The sequence below is a fragment of the Cynoglossus semilaevis genome, chromosome 16, assembly GCF_000523025.1.
Source record: "Cynoglossus semilaevis isolate Cse_v1.0 chromosome 16, Cse_v1.0, whole genome shotgun sequence".
Classification (NCBI taxonomy): Eukaryota; Metazoa; Chordata; class Actinopteri; order Pleuronectiformes; family Cynoglossidae; genus Cynoglossus; species Cynoglossus semilaevis.
The window spans coordinates 18,194,371-18,206,802 of record NC_024322.1 but is presented as its reverse complement, the minus strand read 5'-3'; the positions used below and the strand labels follow the sequence as shown (position 1 = coordinate 18,206,802).

General features: G+C 46.1%; 1 protein-coding gene across 4 annotated transcripts in view; it reads right to left on the bottom strand.

The window, feature by feature from the left end:
- Nucleotides 1-12,432, bottom strand: part of LOC103392487 (neuropilin-2-like) — a 74,016-nt gene that overhangs the window by 34,745 nt on the left and 26,839 nt on the right. For all 4 annotated transcript variants that reach the window (XM_008329108.3, XM_008329109.3, XM_025063644.1 and 1 more), the window contains exons 4-7: nt 10,764-10,991; nt 8,481-8,636; nt 8,224-8,393; nt 6,348-6,503 (exon numbers count right to left, since the gene is read on the bottom strand). In XM_008329108.3, coding sequence (XP_008327330.1) covers nt 6,348-6,503; nt 8,224-8,393; nt 8,481-8,636; nt 10,764-10,991 — 710 coding nt within the window. The remainder of the gene's footprint in view (nt 1-6,347; nt 6,504-8,223; nt 8,394-8,480; nt 8,637-10,763; nt 10,992-12,432) is intronic.

Sequence of the window (12,432 nt, the reverse complement as noted above, 5' to 3'; positions counted from 1 at the left end):
CACCGCGCTGTGTGCAAATCCACACACTCTCCCTCCTCCTCCCCCTCTCTCCATCTCCCCCTCCCTCCCCCTCTCCATCTCTCCCTCCCCCTCTCCACAGCCTCGTCTTGAGGCCCAACACAAATCACAAAATGACTTTAAAATGGACAGAAACACAGAGAGTGGACGCGTCGCCTGTGGAGAGACCCCCGTCTTCAGTCGTCCTCCAACGTCTCACTCTGAGCCACAGACTGTCATCACTCTCAGACTGGAACTCCTGTCGGGATCAGAACCGTAGAACAGAACCAGCTTTCTGCTTTTTCCACTATTATTTCATTTTCTCCCCCCCTCCCTCTCTCTCTCTCTCTCTTTTTCTCCCCATCTTCTATATCCTTCTTTTTCTTCACCACTAAAAAAAATTTTAGGGGGAAAAAATCCATTAGAAAAATCACAAAGGCTGTTTTCCCCGTGCTCCTTGAAGACTCTCTCCATTGTGCTGCAAACACAATGCAGTGTGTCTGTTACACAGAACAGTAAACCTCGTTCAGCTCACGCTAACACCCAACTGCAATTACTTGCTTGGTTACTCGTTTATAGATGTTCCTCTCTCTCTGGGTGATGTTTGTGTCTTAAACAACCGCAAAATATAAACAAAGAGGAGGAAGCCAGGAAACACGACACACGCTGCTGGACGCCTGCAGGGAGTTGAACCTGCAACTCAGTCGGTGGAGGAGAGTAAGTGAAACCCAGCGAAGTTGTGTGGAAGCGATGGCCTTAATACCAACGAGTGTGACCTGGTAAATGATGGGAGAAAAAAAAAAAACACCCAAAGGCCGTGAAAGACTTAATGGGATTGTGGTGGTAGACTGTAATTACAAGTGTGTGTGCATGTCTGCACACTGGTGAGTGAGTGTCTAGCTGTGGCTGCGTGTCAGCGTGTAACAGTGTAATTATAGAACGTCGCACTCTTAGGGTTTTGGGGCTGGCGGGTGTTTTCTGATTTCCCCTGATGCACACGGAGACGTTTCTTCAGGAAATGCACACACACACACAGAGATATGTGCTCGGCATGTACACACACACACACACACACACAAAATATTTTAACAATATGTATTTAACCATGGACCTGGTGTGTTTTACTGCAGTACTCTTGGTGTCTTGGTTCGGGGTCAGGGAACACCGCACTCGTCGACCGTGTTTCCGCCGCTGCCTAATGTCCCGTCGCACCATCAGTGGAAGAACAACTTCACGGCCGCACACAAACATTATCTTAAAAATGAAGTGTCAGGAAAAATGATCTCTCCGACGTTCTGGAGCGGAGCTAACCGTGCCGTCGGGGCAGAGAACACACCCCTGGTTCTGTCCAGGGTCGGACACAAAGACGGACGACAAGGTTTGACCTAAAAGTCACAAATGGAACTGAGGAGAGTACCGGCTCCTCGTGATCTGGTCCACAGATCATGTGACCTAAAATGTAACGTTGATTGATTATTTTAGGAATGACTGTCACTCAAATAAAATGAAATATAAAAATCACATTTTTGTTCAATATTATTATTTAAATAACCTCAATATAAAATGAAACGCCTTTGGTCTTTATATATTTACTGCATGTATTCATCTGTATTTACTGTCGCGCTGATGCATTTTTTTCTCCTTCTTGAAAAAAAAAAACCTAAACACTCCGTTGAGACAGAATCACACTTTAACAAGTTCTTTGTTTATGACAACAGATTAAACACAATCCCTCCCCCGGGGGGAGAGTCTGCAGTGGGGGAGTGAAAGAGGATACGTGGCATCATCCAGGTTTTACACACTTTCATTCAATCTAAACTTAAAGGCTTCAACAGTGATCAGCTAATGGACCCAACCTGACACCTGACACCTGACACCTGACAGCTGTCTGTGTGTGTGTGTGTGTGTGCAGGTGTGTGTGTGTGTTCAGGGTCTGAAGTTTCCACCTGTGGACGTACAAACATGAAGACGACACCTGAGTGGACGATGCTTCACATGCATTTTCCAAAAACAAACACATATGAAAAGAACCTGAACCAGTGTTCACCTGGTCCGTCAGCTGATCTGGACCAGCACCGTCTGGATGAATGATTCACTGGTCTCAGACCTCCCTCCCCCCTCCTCCCTTTTCCTCACCTCCCTGACTCCTGCCATTTCATTTCCTTCTCCTTTTCAGACTCCGGTGCTGGGACTTCTGATCCGTCCACAGGGACGTCTGGTCAACACCCTCGCCTGCTTTTGTCATTACCCCTTCTCACCCCCTTGACTCCCTCCCTCCCTCCCTCCCTCATCCATCCATCCATCCATCCATCGTCTCGGCGTTCCCCTGGTGAACACTTCTTTTCTCCCCGCTGCCTAATTTCCTTACTCATTTTTTTTCCTGTGAACTTTCCTCCCCCTGGTGTCTCCCTCCCACCCTCCCTTTGTATCAATCTGTTCACCCCCCCCTCCCTCCCCCGTAACCTCCATCCACTGGTTGCTTTAATGATTGACCTTTTGTCCTGTTTTTTTTTTTTCTTTTTCCAAAGCCCATATTTCACTCTCTCCTCATCACCATTCCTCTGCCTTCCCATCCTTCCTCCCACGTCTCCCTGCCTCCCTCGCTTCCCTCTCCCTCCGTCCTCCCTCCCACAGATTAAGGTGGGAATAGGAGGTTTTGGTCTTGGTCTTGGCCGAGGTCCAGGGTAATGACCACAGACAGCTTCGTCAGTGGGGCAGAATTTACACGACCTCAAGAAATAAAAAAATCTAAAACTCAGACAAACTCATTTGTCCCTCTGAGGTTAAAGGTCATTTCATGTGGGCAGCCTCTCAGAACACGCAGCTTTGGTCGTTTTACTCACTAAATCATCAGACTTTTACACTAATGCAGATGGTTAAAACAAATAACCAAAAACCTAAAACTCCAGGCGTCATAACTGCTGTGATCGATCGTGACCTGATGATGAGGAGAAGACGTGAGGACACGGAGAGAGGACACGTGGACGAGGCTCTGTCTCCTACTGCAGTGAGTGTGTGTAGTGTGTGCGTGTGTGTGTGTGAACATGACTTTTTCTTCTTTTTTCCCTCAGACCAGGTCTGAAGTCAACATATATTCCACATGGCCCATCTGGGCCACGACAGCCTTTAATGACTTTATTAAATACATTACAGATCACACCAATCACGGTGATGTTGGCTGACACAGGCCACGCCCACCTGGGCTGGACTCCTGCAGTGTGTGTGTGTGATATTTAGTGTGTATTTCTGGTATATGTATACTTGCGGGGACACAGTGTTTTGACATAAATGTCAGATTAGAGTTGTGGCCGGGATTAAGATTAGGTTTATGACGGTCTGGGAGATTCATTAGGTTTATGTTAAAAAAAATATCTGTTTTTTTTTTCTGCTTTAACTGTACATGTGGAGCCATTTGTTTGAAATGTCCCGTTGTCGTGGGAACACAGGGACATTTTTGGACAAATATCGTCTCACGTGAGGGTCATGTGAAGGTCAAGATTTAAGAATGTGGTTTGGAGTTAAAATCAGAATTAGGGCAGTACAGTACAGTACAGTACAGTACAGTACAGTACAGTGCAGTGCAGTACACAGTCTAATCCTACTCTTCCTCTCTCCGTGTGTGTCTTCCTCTCTCCCTCACTCAGACTCTGGTCTGTCAGACAGGCCTGTGGACCAGTTGTTCGTCTCTATTCCTCGCTGACTTTCTGAACACACGGAGAGGAGGCAGAACTGAGTGATGAATTCTTCGGGGAGGGCAGAGCGCTGCGATGGGAAGGAGATTAAGGCCTGACGAATCAGGCGAGTGAAGATGTGAAGAGAGCGGCGAGAGGTTGAATGGATGAAAACGACGGCTCGGAATATCAGCGAGTTGACGCAACGCAATAAATAAAGAGTGCGTGAAGGCTGTCGGGCAGATTTATCATCTGAACAAAAACACAAATGATGCCTTCAAGACACCGTCAGGAATCTGCTCACAATTACAGAAAAAAACATTTCTGTGAGTTATAGTGTGGATGCAGATGCAGCGGCGCGCACACCTGAGGCATAAAACAGCGCCCAAAGATCCAGCTGACAGGTGGCGCTGAGTGATTGGGGTTTCTCTCCAACCACGAACACACGTTCTCCCCCACAGACCCAAGAATCATGAGGGTTTAGGGAAACAGGTGGAGGCTACGCTGACGTTTACGGCGTGACTGAACCCATAGCACCGAGACGTTACAACTAAACTACTGTAACCCAGTCCAGATGTTGAGCCTCCTCTGTCTTCACCGCTGTAGAACAGTGAGGACAGTGGGTTGGACCAGAAATCTCAGGCATCGGTGCAACTGGTTTGGTCTTCTCTGAAGTTTATTAATGAGACTTTAATTCATATTATGGTTTTAATTCATTGTAAAACTCTGTTCCATCTTCTACCTTGTCCATTAGAAAGTCCTGGTTCTACAGTTTGAAGCAGCCTAATCTTGTCTTGCCATCGACAGGTCAAAACGTTATATGTTGTATAATTTCCAGCGTCTGATTTTAGTCTCTGTTCAGAGCGGTTTCTCAGCAGCTCTGACATGTTTTTTTTTCGTTATGTCTTTTCCAGGTGTTGAGCTGCTGACCTTTTGTTTGATCAGATTTTTCATCCGTCAAGCATGAACTATTTTGGAATCAGAGCACACATTTCAGATCACATTTTTAGACCAAGTCTGACAAGAAGAAAAAAACTCACGTCTGAGCGTTTTCCTTCTGCCTAAAGTGACTATATATTATATATATACACTGTATATAAACAACTATATTTTAGTCTGTGATGAGGCAGAAGCAGGTGATGACCTGGGGTCAAAGTTCTGTGATGGAAAGTGTTAGAATTTGTTAGAAGACGGTTTTAATTTAGTCTTAGAACTTTTTGACTCCCCTCTGTCCACAGAGCTGCTCTAAATGTGCGGATTTTCACTGAGAAAACAGATAAATAGTTCTGTTCCTTGGGAATAATTGTTGTGACGACCCATAATTCCTCTTGATTTTCCTCAAGGTTTCTGACGTTCACATGCGCAGGCACGAAGACACACTTCTGAGTGTGCTTGAATTTAACTGGAGCAGCGACGTTAAGCAGTGTTTCAGAGCAATATGAGAATCAAGAGGAATTATGGGTAGTGACAACAGCACGTCCCCTGGAACGTACAGTATTTATTTATCTTTTTTTTTCCTCAGTGAAATTCTGTCTGTAGAGAAAAAACAACTGACTGCCTGTATTCACAGCTCCTGTTTACTCCATATAAAAATATACTGATACACTGAAGTATTGCAGTATTGATACTGTATCAATATTCTACAGCAGTGTATCTTTTTTTACAATTAACAATCAGCATAAAAATACTAATGCCGTTGGTTTATTTTTGCAATATTCTACAGCAGTGTATCTTTTTTAAATTAACAATCAGCATTGGTTTATTTTTGTGTTGCATTAAAACCTCTGACCACTAGTTGTCTTTTGAGTCAAACGATCTTGTATCGTGATACGTATCGTCCCGCCAGATTCTTTTTAAATACACAGCCCTTTTACAGGAGCCGTTAAAAGATCAGAATTCTAACATGACCATTAAACGTAAATATAAATCTTTATGCTCTCACATCCCAACGGTTCCCATCCATCTGGGAGGCGATGTGGGCTGCTGTCCAGAGGTGAAGCCTAGAGTTTCCCTGACGCTCTAAAAGCAGATATGAATATACTTTAATGGTTGTGTGACTTAATAGGTGTTAATTAAGGAGTCGGCGTTAGCAGCACACGCTCAGACCGCAGCATGAATGTGTTCAGAGGTCTGGGAACAATCTGGACGGAAAAATATCCCAAACCACTGGAACGCCGTCCTCATTACAGTCCAAATCATTTTACAGGTCCTCACAACCGTTCACCTCGACTCGCCCCGCCGCTGACGCAGACTCTCTGGTGACACATCAAACCCCCACCCCCCCACACACCTCTGGGACTAACAGCTTAGAAATCCGTCCAAACAGGTCAGAACTTCACAGTGAGTAAGAGGAACCAGATGTTGGACATGTGCAGCAGTGTAAACGCAGTCGCCCTACAATGATGTAAGGAATCACCGGGAGCTCGGAAACGTGCGCTGATTTTGGCTCCATCGTAAAAACCTCTAAATTAAGCCAGCTGAGCTGAGCTGAAATGGCTTTAATTGCAGACGCAGAGTGAAATTTGGGCTTGTGGTCGACTCACGCTGCAAATGTTCCATCTCATATGTCAGCGCAGCGTGTGCACGTGGGAGAACTGCTGAGGCACCGCTGACCATCAAAACTTCTTAAATGACCACACATTTCAGGGGCGTGTCCTCGGTGCACGGCTCGGCGCCTACCTTATGGTTCTTGCCGTGTCTGTAGACCATCCAGTCCTCGCCGTTGGTGCTGACCTCAATCTTGAAGGTGGTGACGTAGTACGTCTTCTCGGTTTCTTTAGAAATGGCGCCCTGGGTGGCGATGCCCGTCAGCACCTTTAGAGTATGGAGGTCCACCTGTTGGTCAGGAGGAGCGGGTCGTTATCAAAGCACTGACATGTGTCCCCTTCAGAGGACATCGTTCTATCGCTGCTCTGACTTCAGTCTCACCACATCACAAAAACAAAAGTATTTGTTCAGAGTCAGAATCTTTCTCTCCTGACATTTAAACTAAATGAAATAAAATGATGATGATTGATTTTGATTTTAAAATACAGTCGTGGGCCTTAGTGGACAGTTTGGCGGGCTGGATTTGGCCCGTGGGCCACAAGTTGAGTCACCAGGACTGAACAGACTGAGGTTTGACTCTGACAGTGATGAGACGAGTGAGACAGAAAATGAAGAGGGTTTTACTGTAGGTACTGAGGTGTAGGCAGGGGGCGCTGTAGATTAATCTGGAGTTGTTGTGTGTGAGGAACACTGTGTGTGTGTGTTAATGTGTGTCCTGCTACGATGTAAAGTACAGAACACCGGGGGAGGTAAAACGCTGTGTTTGTTGTTATCTGTCACAGGGACAGGTGTCCGAGATTACTTCCCACACACACACACCAACACACACACACACACGAGCTTACATGCTAAGGGCAAGACAAAGATCCACCAGGACAACTAATCAATAGTCCGAGACCAAGGAGAGGAACAGACGAGGGGGGAGTGAGGGGGGAGACAGAGGGGGAGAGAGAGAGATGCAAATCAAGGGCTTCTTGGAAAGGTTCTTCATCAGTCACAGAATAATGGAACCAACGGAGCTGAGAGCATCAGTCCACAGCACAGTGGACCAGAACTGAACTGAACAGAACTGAACTGAATCAAGTGCAGAGGAGAGCAGAGAGGACAGGAGAAGGTAGAGAGGAAAGAATCAATCAGAGGAGGGGAGAGAATTTCCAACTTAGCACTCAGTTAATTTTAGCTCCCCTACAGCACAGAGAGAGAAACACACACACACACACACACCTGTTGGTCAGCACAGGAGCTGTGAGACTTGTAACCAATAAACACTTTGCTCTGCTGTTGTGTGTCAGAGCAGAGGAACAGCTGAGAACGTCTGTGGAGCGCCACCACCTGACCACAGCGTCGGTGACCACCGTGACACAGAAACACGTGACACATTTCTGACAAAAGGTGTCACAGTGTTCCCAGCAGCAGCAGAATCAGATCAGATCAGCTAATATGATCTAATCTAATCTAATCTAATCTAATCTAATCTAATCTAATCTAATCTAATCTGATCTAATCTAATCTAATCTAATCTACATTCTTCACTGAAATCCCGCTGTAGTCTGACTGGGACTCTGTCCTGGAACACTGAGACCTGCAGCCTGACACGTCAGTGACAGTAATTATTACAGACCAGTCTGTTCCACATTTAGGTGTGGAGCCAAACCACCAGAGGCTAAAGGTCAGAGGTCAGACTGATAATGGAAGGAAGGAAATTCCCGATGGAGTGTCTGATCTAGAAAGGCTACAAAAAAAAACCCTTCAGTCTTTGGTCCAAATGAGGTCAGAGAGTAGAGTGTAGTAAAAACTGTAGTAAAAATCTTTACAGTCAGATTCACTTTTAAAAAAACATATTGTCCTGTTAGCATTAGCCTTCAGAGTCGTTCGTGATTGGTCACACATTATTCAATTAAATGGAGCCAATCGAATACGAATGTTTTTCAGGAACCTCTGGTTGTGAGGCCTCCTACCTGAACCTCTCTTCAGCTCCATGTACTGCAGTAAAGTGAGGAGTACACACCTGGATATACTCCCTGTTGCTGTCCTCGTTGGGGGTCCAGCCGTTGTCGCGGTAATTGAGCCGGGCCTGTCGCGGCAGCCACTGCTCGTCATAAAAACTGGACGACGCCGTGATCTGGTCGTCCGTGATCTTCCCTGATTCCATCCCAAAGGCGTTGCTGCAGTGAAAACCTGAGGACAGAGTTGGAGTCGTTGGAGTCAGACTCTGTTCTCACAGGAACAGGAAGTGAAGTCGTCAGGGTTTGGACTCGTACTCACTCTCCGTGACTTCCTTGTGCGTCATGTTGTATCTGGCCGAGAATCCGTCTTTGGCCACGGCCATGTCAGTGTGGAAGGACAGGGACAGAATCCCAGTGGACGACTGGATCTCAGGAGGCACCCTGGTCCCACAGTATCGACCAATCAGAGGGCCCACTGCCAACCAAACAACCACAGTTTGTTAATACACCAACCTGTGGACGTACTGTCAGTGAACGCAGCGTTTGTCGACTGTTGACACCCCCCCATCACCCCTCCTCCACCAAACTGTGGTTTATTTCCTGTATCAATGCCCTCATTACTCACGGCTCACATTTGTCACCCTCCCCGCCCTCACCCCCGCGGTTCCGCCCTCTCTCGTCTACGCCTCCTCTCCTCCCAATTATTGACTTTCGTGGACGTAGAATCACAGGGTGTTTATGGTAATTTACACTTGTACGCCTGGAGTGTCATGCTCCGTACTACGGCGGTTCTGGCTACAACTGGTACTGCATGTGTCAACGCAGATAAAAGGTGGGGGGGAAGGTCGGGTGGAGGAAGAGCAGAGCGGGTGAGACGACAAGGAAGTAACTGACAATCAATCAGCGTCAGAGTGAAGAGGAGTGAAGGTCAAGAGGCAGACATCACACATCTGTGTAAACAAGAGTGAGGTGGGGGAGTGGGTGGGAGTGGGGGGGGGGGGAGGCAGCAGAGGGTGGAGGGTTCAAGTACCTGCCATCAACATCCAGAGGTGAGTGGACAGTTAATAAAAGAGGTGAAGAAAAGAGGCAGAGTGAGAGAAGCTGCTGAGACCAGGATGGACTGAGCAGAGAGGCCGTCAAGGTGGAGCGGCATCGAGATCGAGTAATGGGAGTTGAGGGGGAGACGGGGGAGACGGGGGAGATGTTAGGGGAGGAGAGAGAGGAAACATCTTCCTCCTCTCTCGTCGTCATTTGAATTTGACTCAGACTGAAAATAGTTTTTCTGAAAATGTTTGGTCTCGTCTTCTCTCAGACTGAAAATAGTTTTTCTGAAAACGTGTGGTCTCGTCTTCTGCCTTTCCTTTGAATAAAAATCCGTCTCCCCCACGTCTCCCCCCTCATCCTCCCACACCTTTAACCTTACGGAGATACACACACAGTAAGTGGTTTTCCTGCTACTTCATCTTCCTTCCTGTTTAGATCCCACACCCTTGACAACAGAGAAAGAAAGTCCTTCACCTCTCACTCCCGTTCTGCGTATTTCCCTACTTTTCCTCACCCTCACCCTCCCACCTCTTCCCCTTAACATCCTCCTATCTCCCCGGCAGTCCTTTTTCATTACTGAGACAATTCTTTTATCCTTCTTTTCTCCCTCCTTCCACTGCCTTTTCTCCCCTCTCCGCCTCCGTGGTCATTTTCATTTTTTAACTTTGTCTAACCTCTCTGGTCTTCTACTAAATCCTCTGAAAGGGAAGTGTAAACGCTCTGCCTTTATTCTATTCTCTCTTAAACCACCTTCCTTTCCTTTTTAAATCCTCCCTGACCTTTCCTCTTCCTCCAGGCTAAACTCCTGTTTACAGTTAAGTTATTCATAGAGAGAAAACCACAGCTGCTGGCTCTGCTCTGCTCTTCTACCTGCACCTCCTGCGCTGATTCTTCAGACTCAGACACTCAGTCTTAGTAAATATGGACGCCATTTTTCTACATCATCTACGTTGGTCAATTTCTTGGCTTTGCCATCGATGAGACGCCCAGTTTACACGACGACGATCATCGCAGTCCTTCCAAACTAGTACCAGAAAACAAACCAGAACCGTTCCTGCCCTCCACTGTTCCTCCTCTTCATCCTCCTCTTCAATCTTTTCCCCTTCAAAAATTAGTGCTCTTCCTCCAGAGATGCAGCGAACATCCTGCCTCTGAGCTCAGCTTTTATCTACCAACGCAACCACTAAAATAGTTTCTACTCCACTTCAGTCAATAACGATGGCGGTGGTGGAGAGTACACGTCGTTTTCTCTCCGGTGTGTGGGTTAACCCCTGAGTGGCTAAAACGGGGTATGGTGGGTATTATAGGCAACTGGCTGCTGTTTGTTGAGTATTGATTGGTTTGTTAAATGACTTGGATTTGCTCTTAAATATTCAAAATAATATAAATTTTTTTTTTTTAAACTGGTACAAAATCTAATGACTATTGCTCTTAAATATTCAAAATAATATAAGTTTTTTTTAAACTGGTGCAAAATCTTAGTCTAATATTTTATAACCCAACCTGCAGTTCCTCCGTGGACCCCTAGGATACCTGTCTGTCATCATCAGTGTCTCACCTCCGGGGAGTCCGTCCCAAACTTCCAGCCAGTCGTACTTGCATTCTCCTTCTCCGCCTGGTAAGGGGTCGTTCTCCAGGTCAAAGGTCAGGAAGCTGAGGGTGACATCCATGCTTGGGGGAACGATGATGATGAAGGAACACTCCAGGTTGTGAGGGTACTTGTCTGGGAATCCAGGAGACTCGATGAGACCCAAAGGACTCGTGAAGTTACGCGAACAGTCGGAACCTGGAATTGACAGACGGACATGTGACACGTTAGAGAATATATGCAGTACACACAGAATATACACCGACGGACATGTGACACGTTAGAGAACATATGTAGTACACACAGAATATACACAGTGTATATGTAGTACACACTGAAGCCGATGAATACATGAGACACTGTGAGGCAGGAATGAATCATTTACTTGTGAAACAAAGACTCAAAGATTCTAAATCACCCAGTGAGTAAAACTGTAAACACACAGAGTACGCAGTATTTCCCAGACAAATAGTACGACTTTGCTGTACTTTCCTCATTAACGAAACAATACGTGTTTTATAGGTCATGTGATTGAAAGCGAACACACACACACACACACACACAGCTGCTGTTTGTCTTGCAGACAGCCGACTTCCTCCAGTCTGATGGGGGCGTCTGCCATTGTGTCTCTGCCTGAGTAACTGAGGACAATACTGTACGAGGCCGGGACAGTCACTGCATGTGTATGTGTGTGTGTGTGTCCTAAATACAGTACAATACACCTCTCTATGTGTGTGTGGTTGTTTTACATTTTTTAAATGATTGTTCTGGAAAAATGAAGCTGGATTAAAGACGGTTCTCTTCTCCTGAGGATCAGTTGATCCATCACCGTGAAGAGAATTAAAAATGAATGAATTAAAAATATACATTTTTTATAATGTGCTTAATACTTAAGTTAAGATGACAATAAGTTATTAATAATAATAATTTAAACATCCCATTCTTAACACGGGGTCAGTATGTGGTTCCTCTGGGAATCGAACCCAAGACTCTCTGTTCTTTCTAATCACAGCTACTGCAATTTGTAGCCATTTTAAACATGACCTGTGGATGTTGAAACTTTATTACCTCCTCCACATATTTGTATGTTTGACGTTTTCTTTCGTTTTCTGCTTCTGGCTTCTTTCCGAAACGGAATAAAAAAAAAATTTAATATCACAGAGATCGTAGGAATATTGATTTGGTCGTTTCCTTCTCTCCACTCTGCCTTTATTACTTGTGGAATGTGACTGATCCCACAGTGAACGGCCACAGGACACCCCCCCGCCCTCCGACCCCCCCCTGGACCGGACCGTGTTCTGCTCAGATATATTTCACCCGTGTTGTTGTTGCAGTCTCTGCGTGCTCTAATTTGTTAACGCTAATCTCCGTGAATGCCTCCTGCGTGTCCGTGTGATGTGATCATTTTCCACAACGTCTATTTTTAGTGTAATGGAGACGTGTGTTACCCCCCCCCCCGTGTTGTCTGTTTTACTGTCCCCCCAATCTATGGTTTGATTTACTTCATATCATGACCTTTGTGTCGTGACCTCAGCAGCGTGCAAAAACACAAACACACACACGCTCTTATGGGGTTCTCAGCATCAGGCACCCCCCCCCCCCCCCCTCCCCCCTGGATGTGTGGCGCTCTTCGGTGACA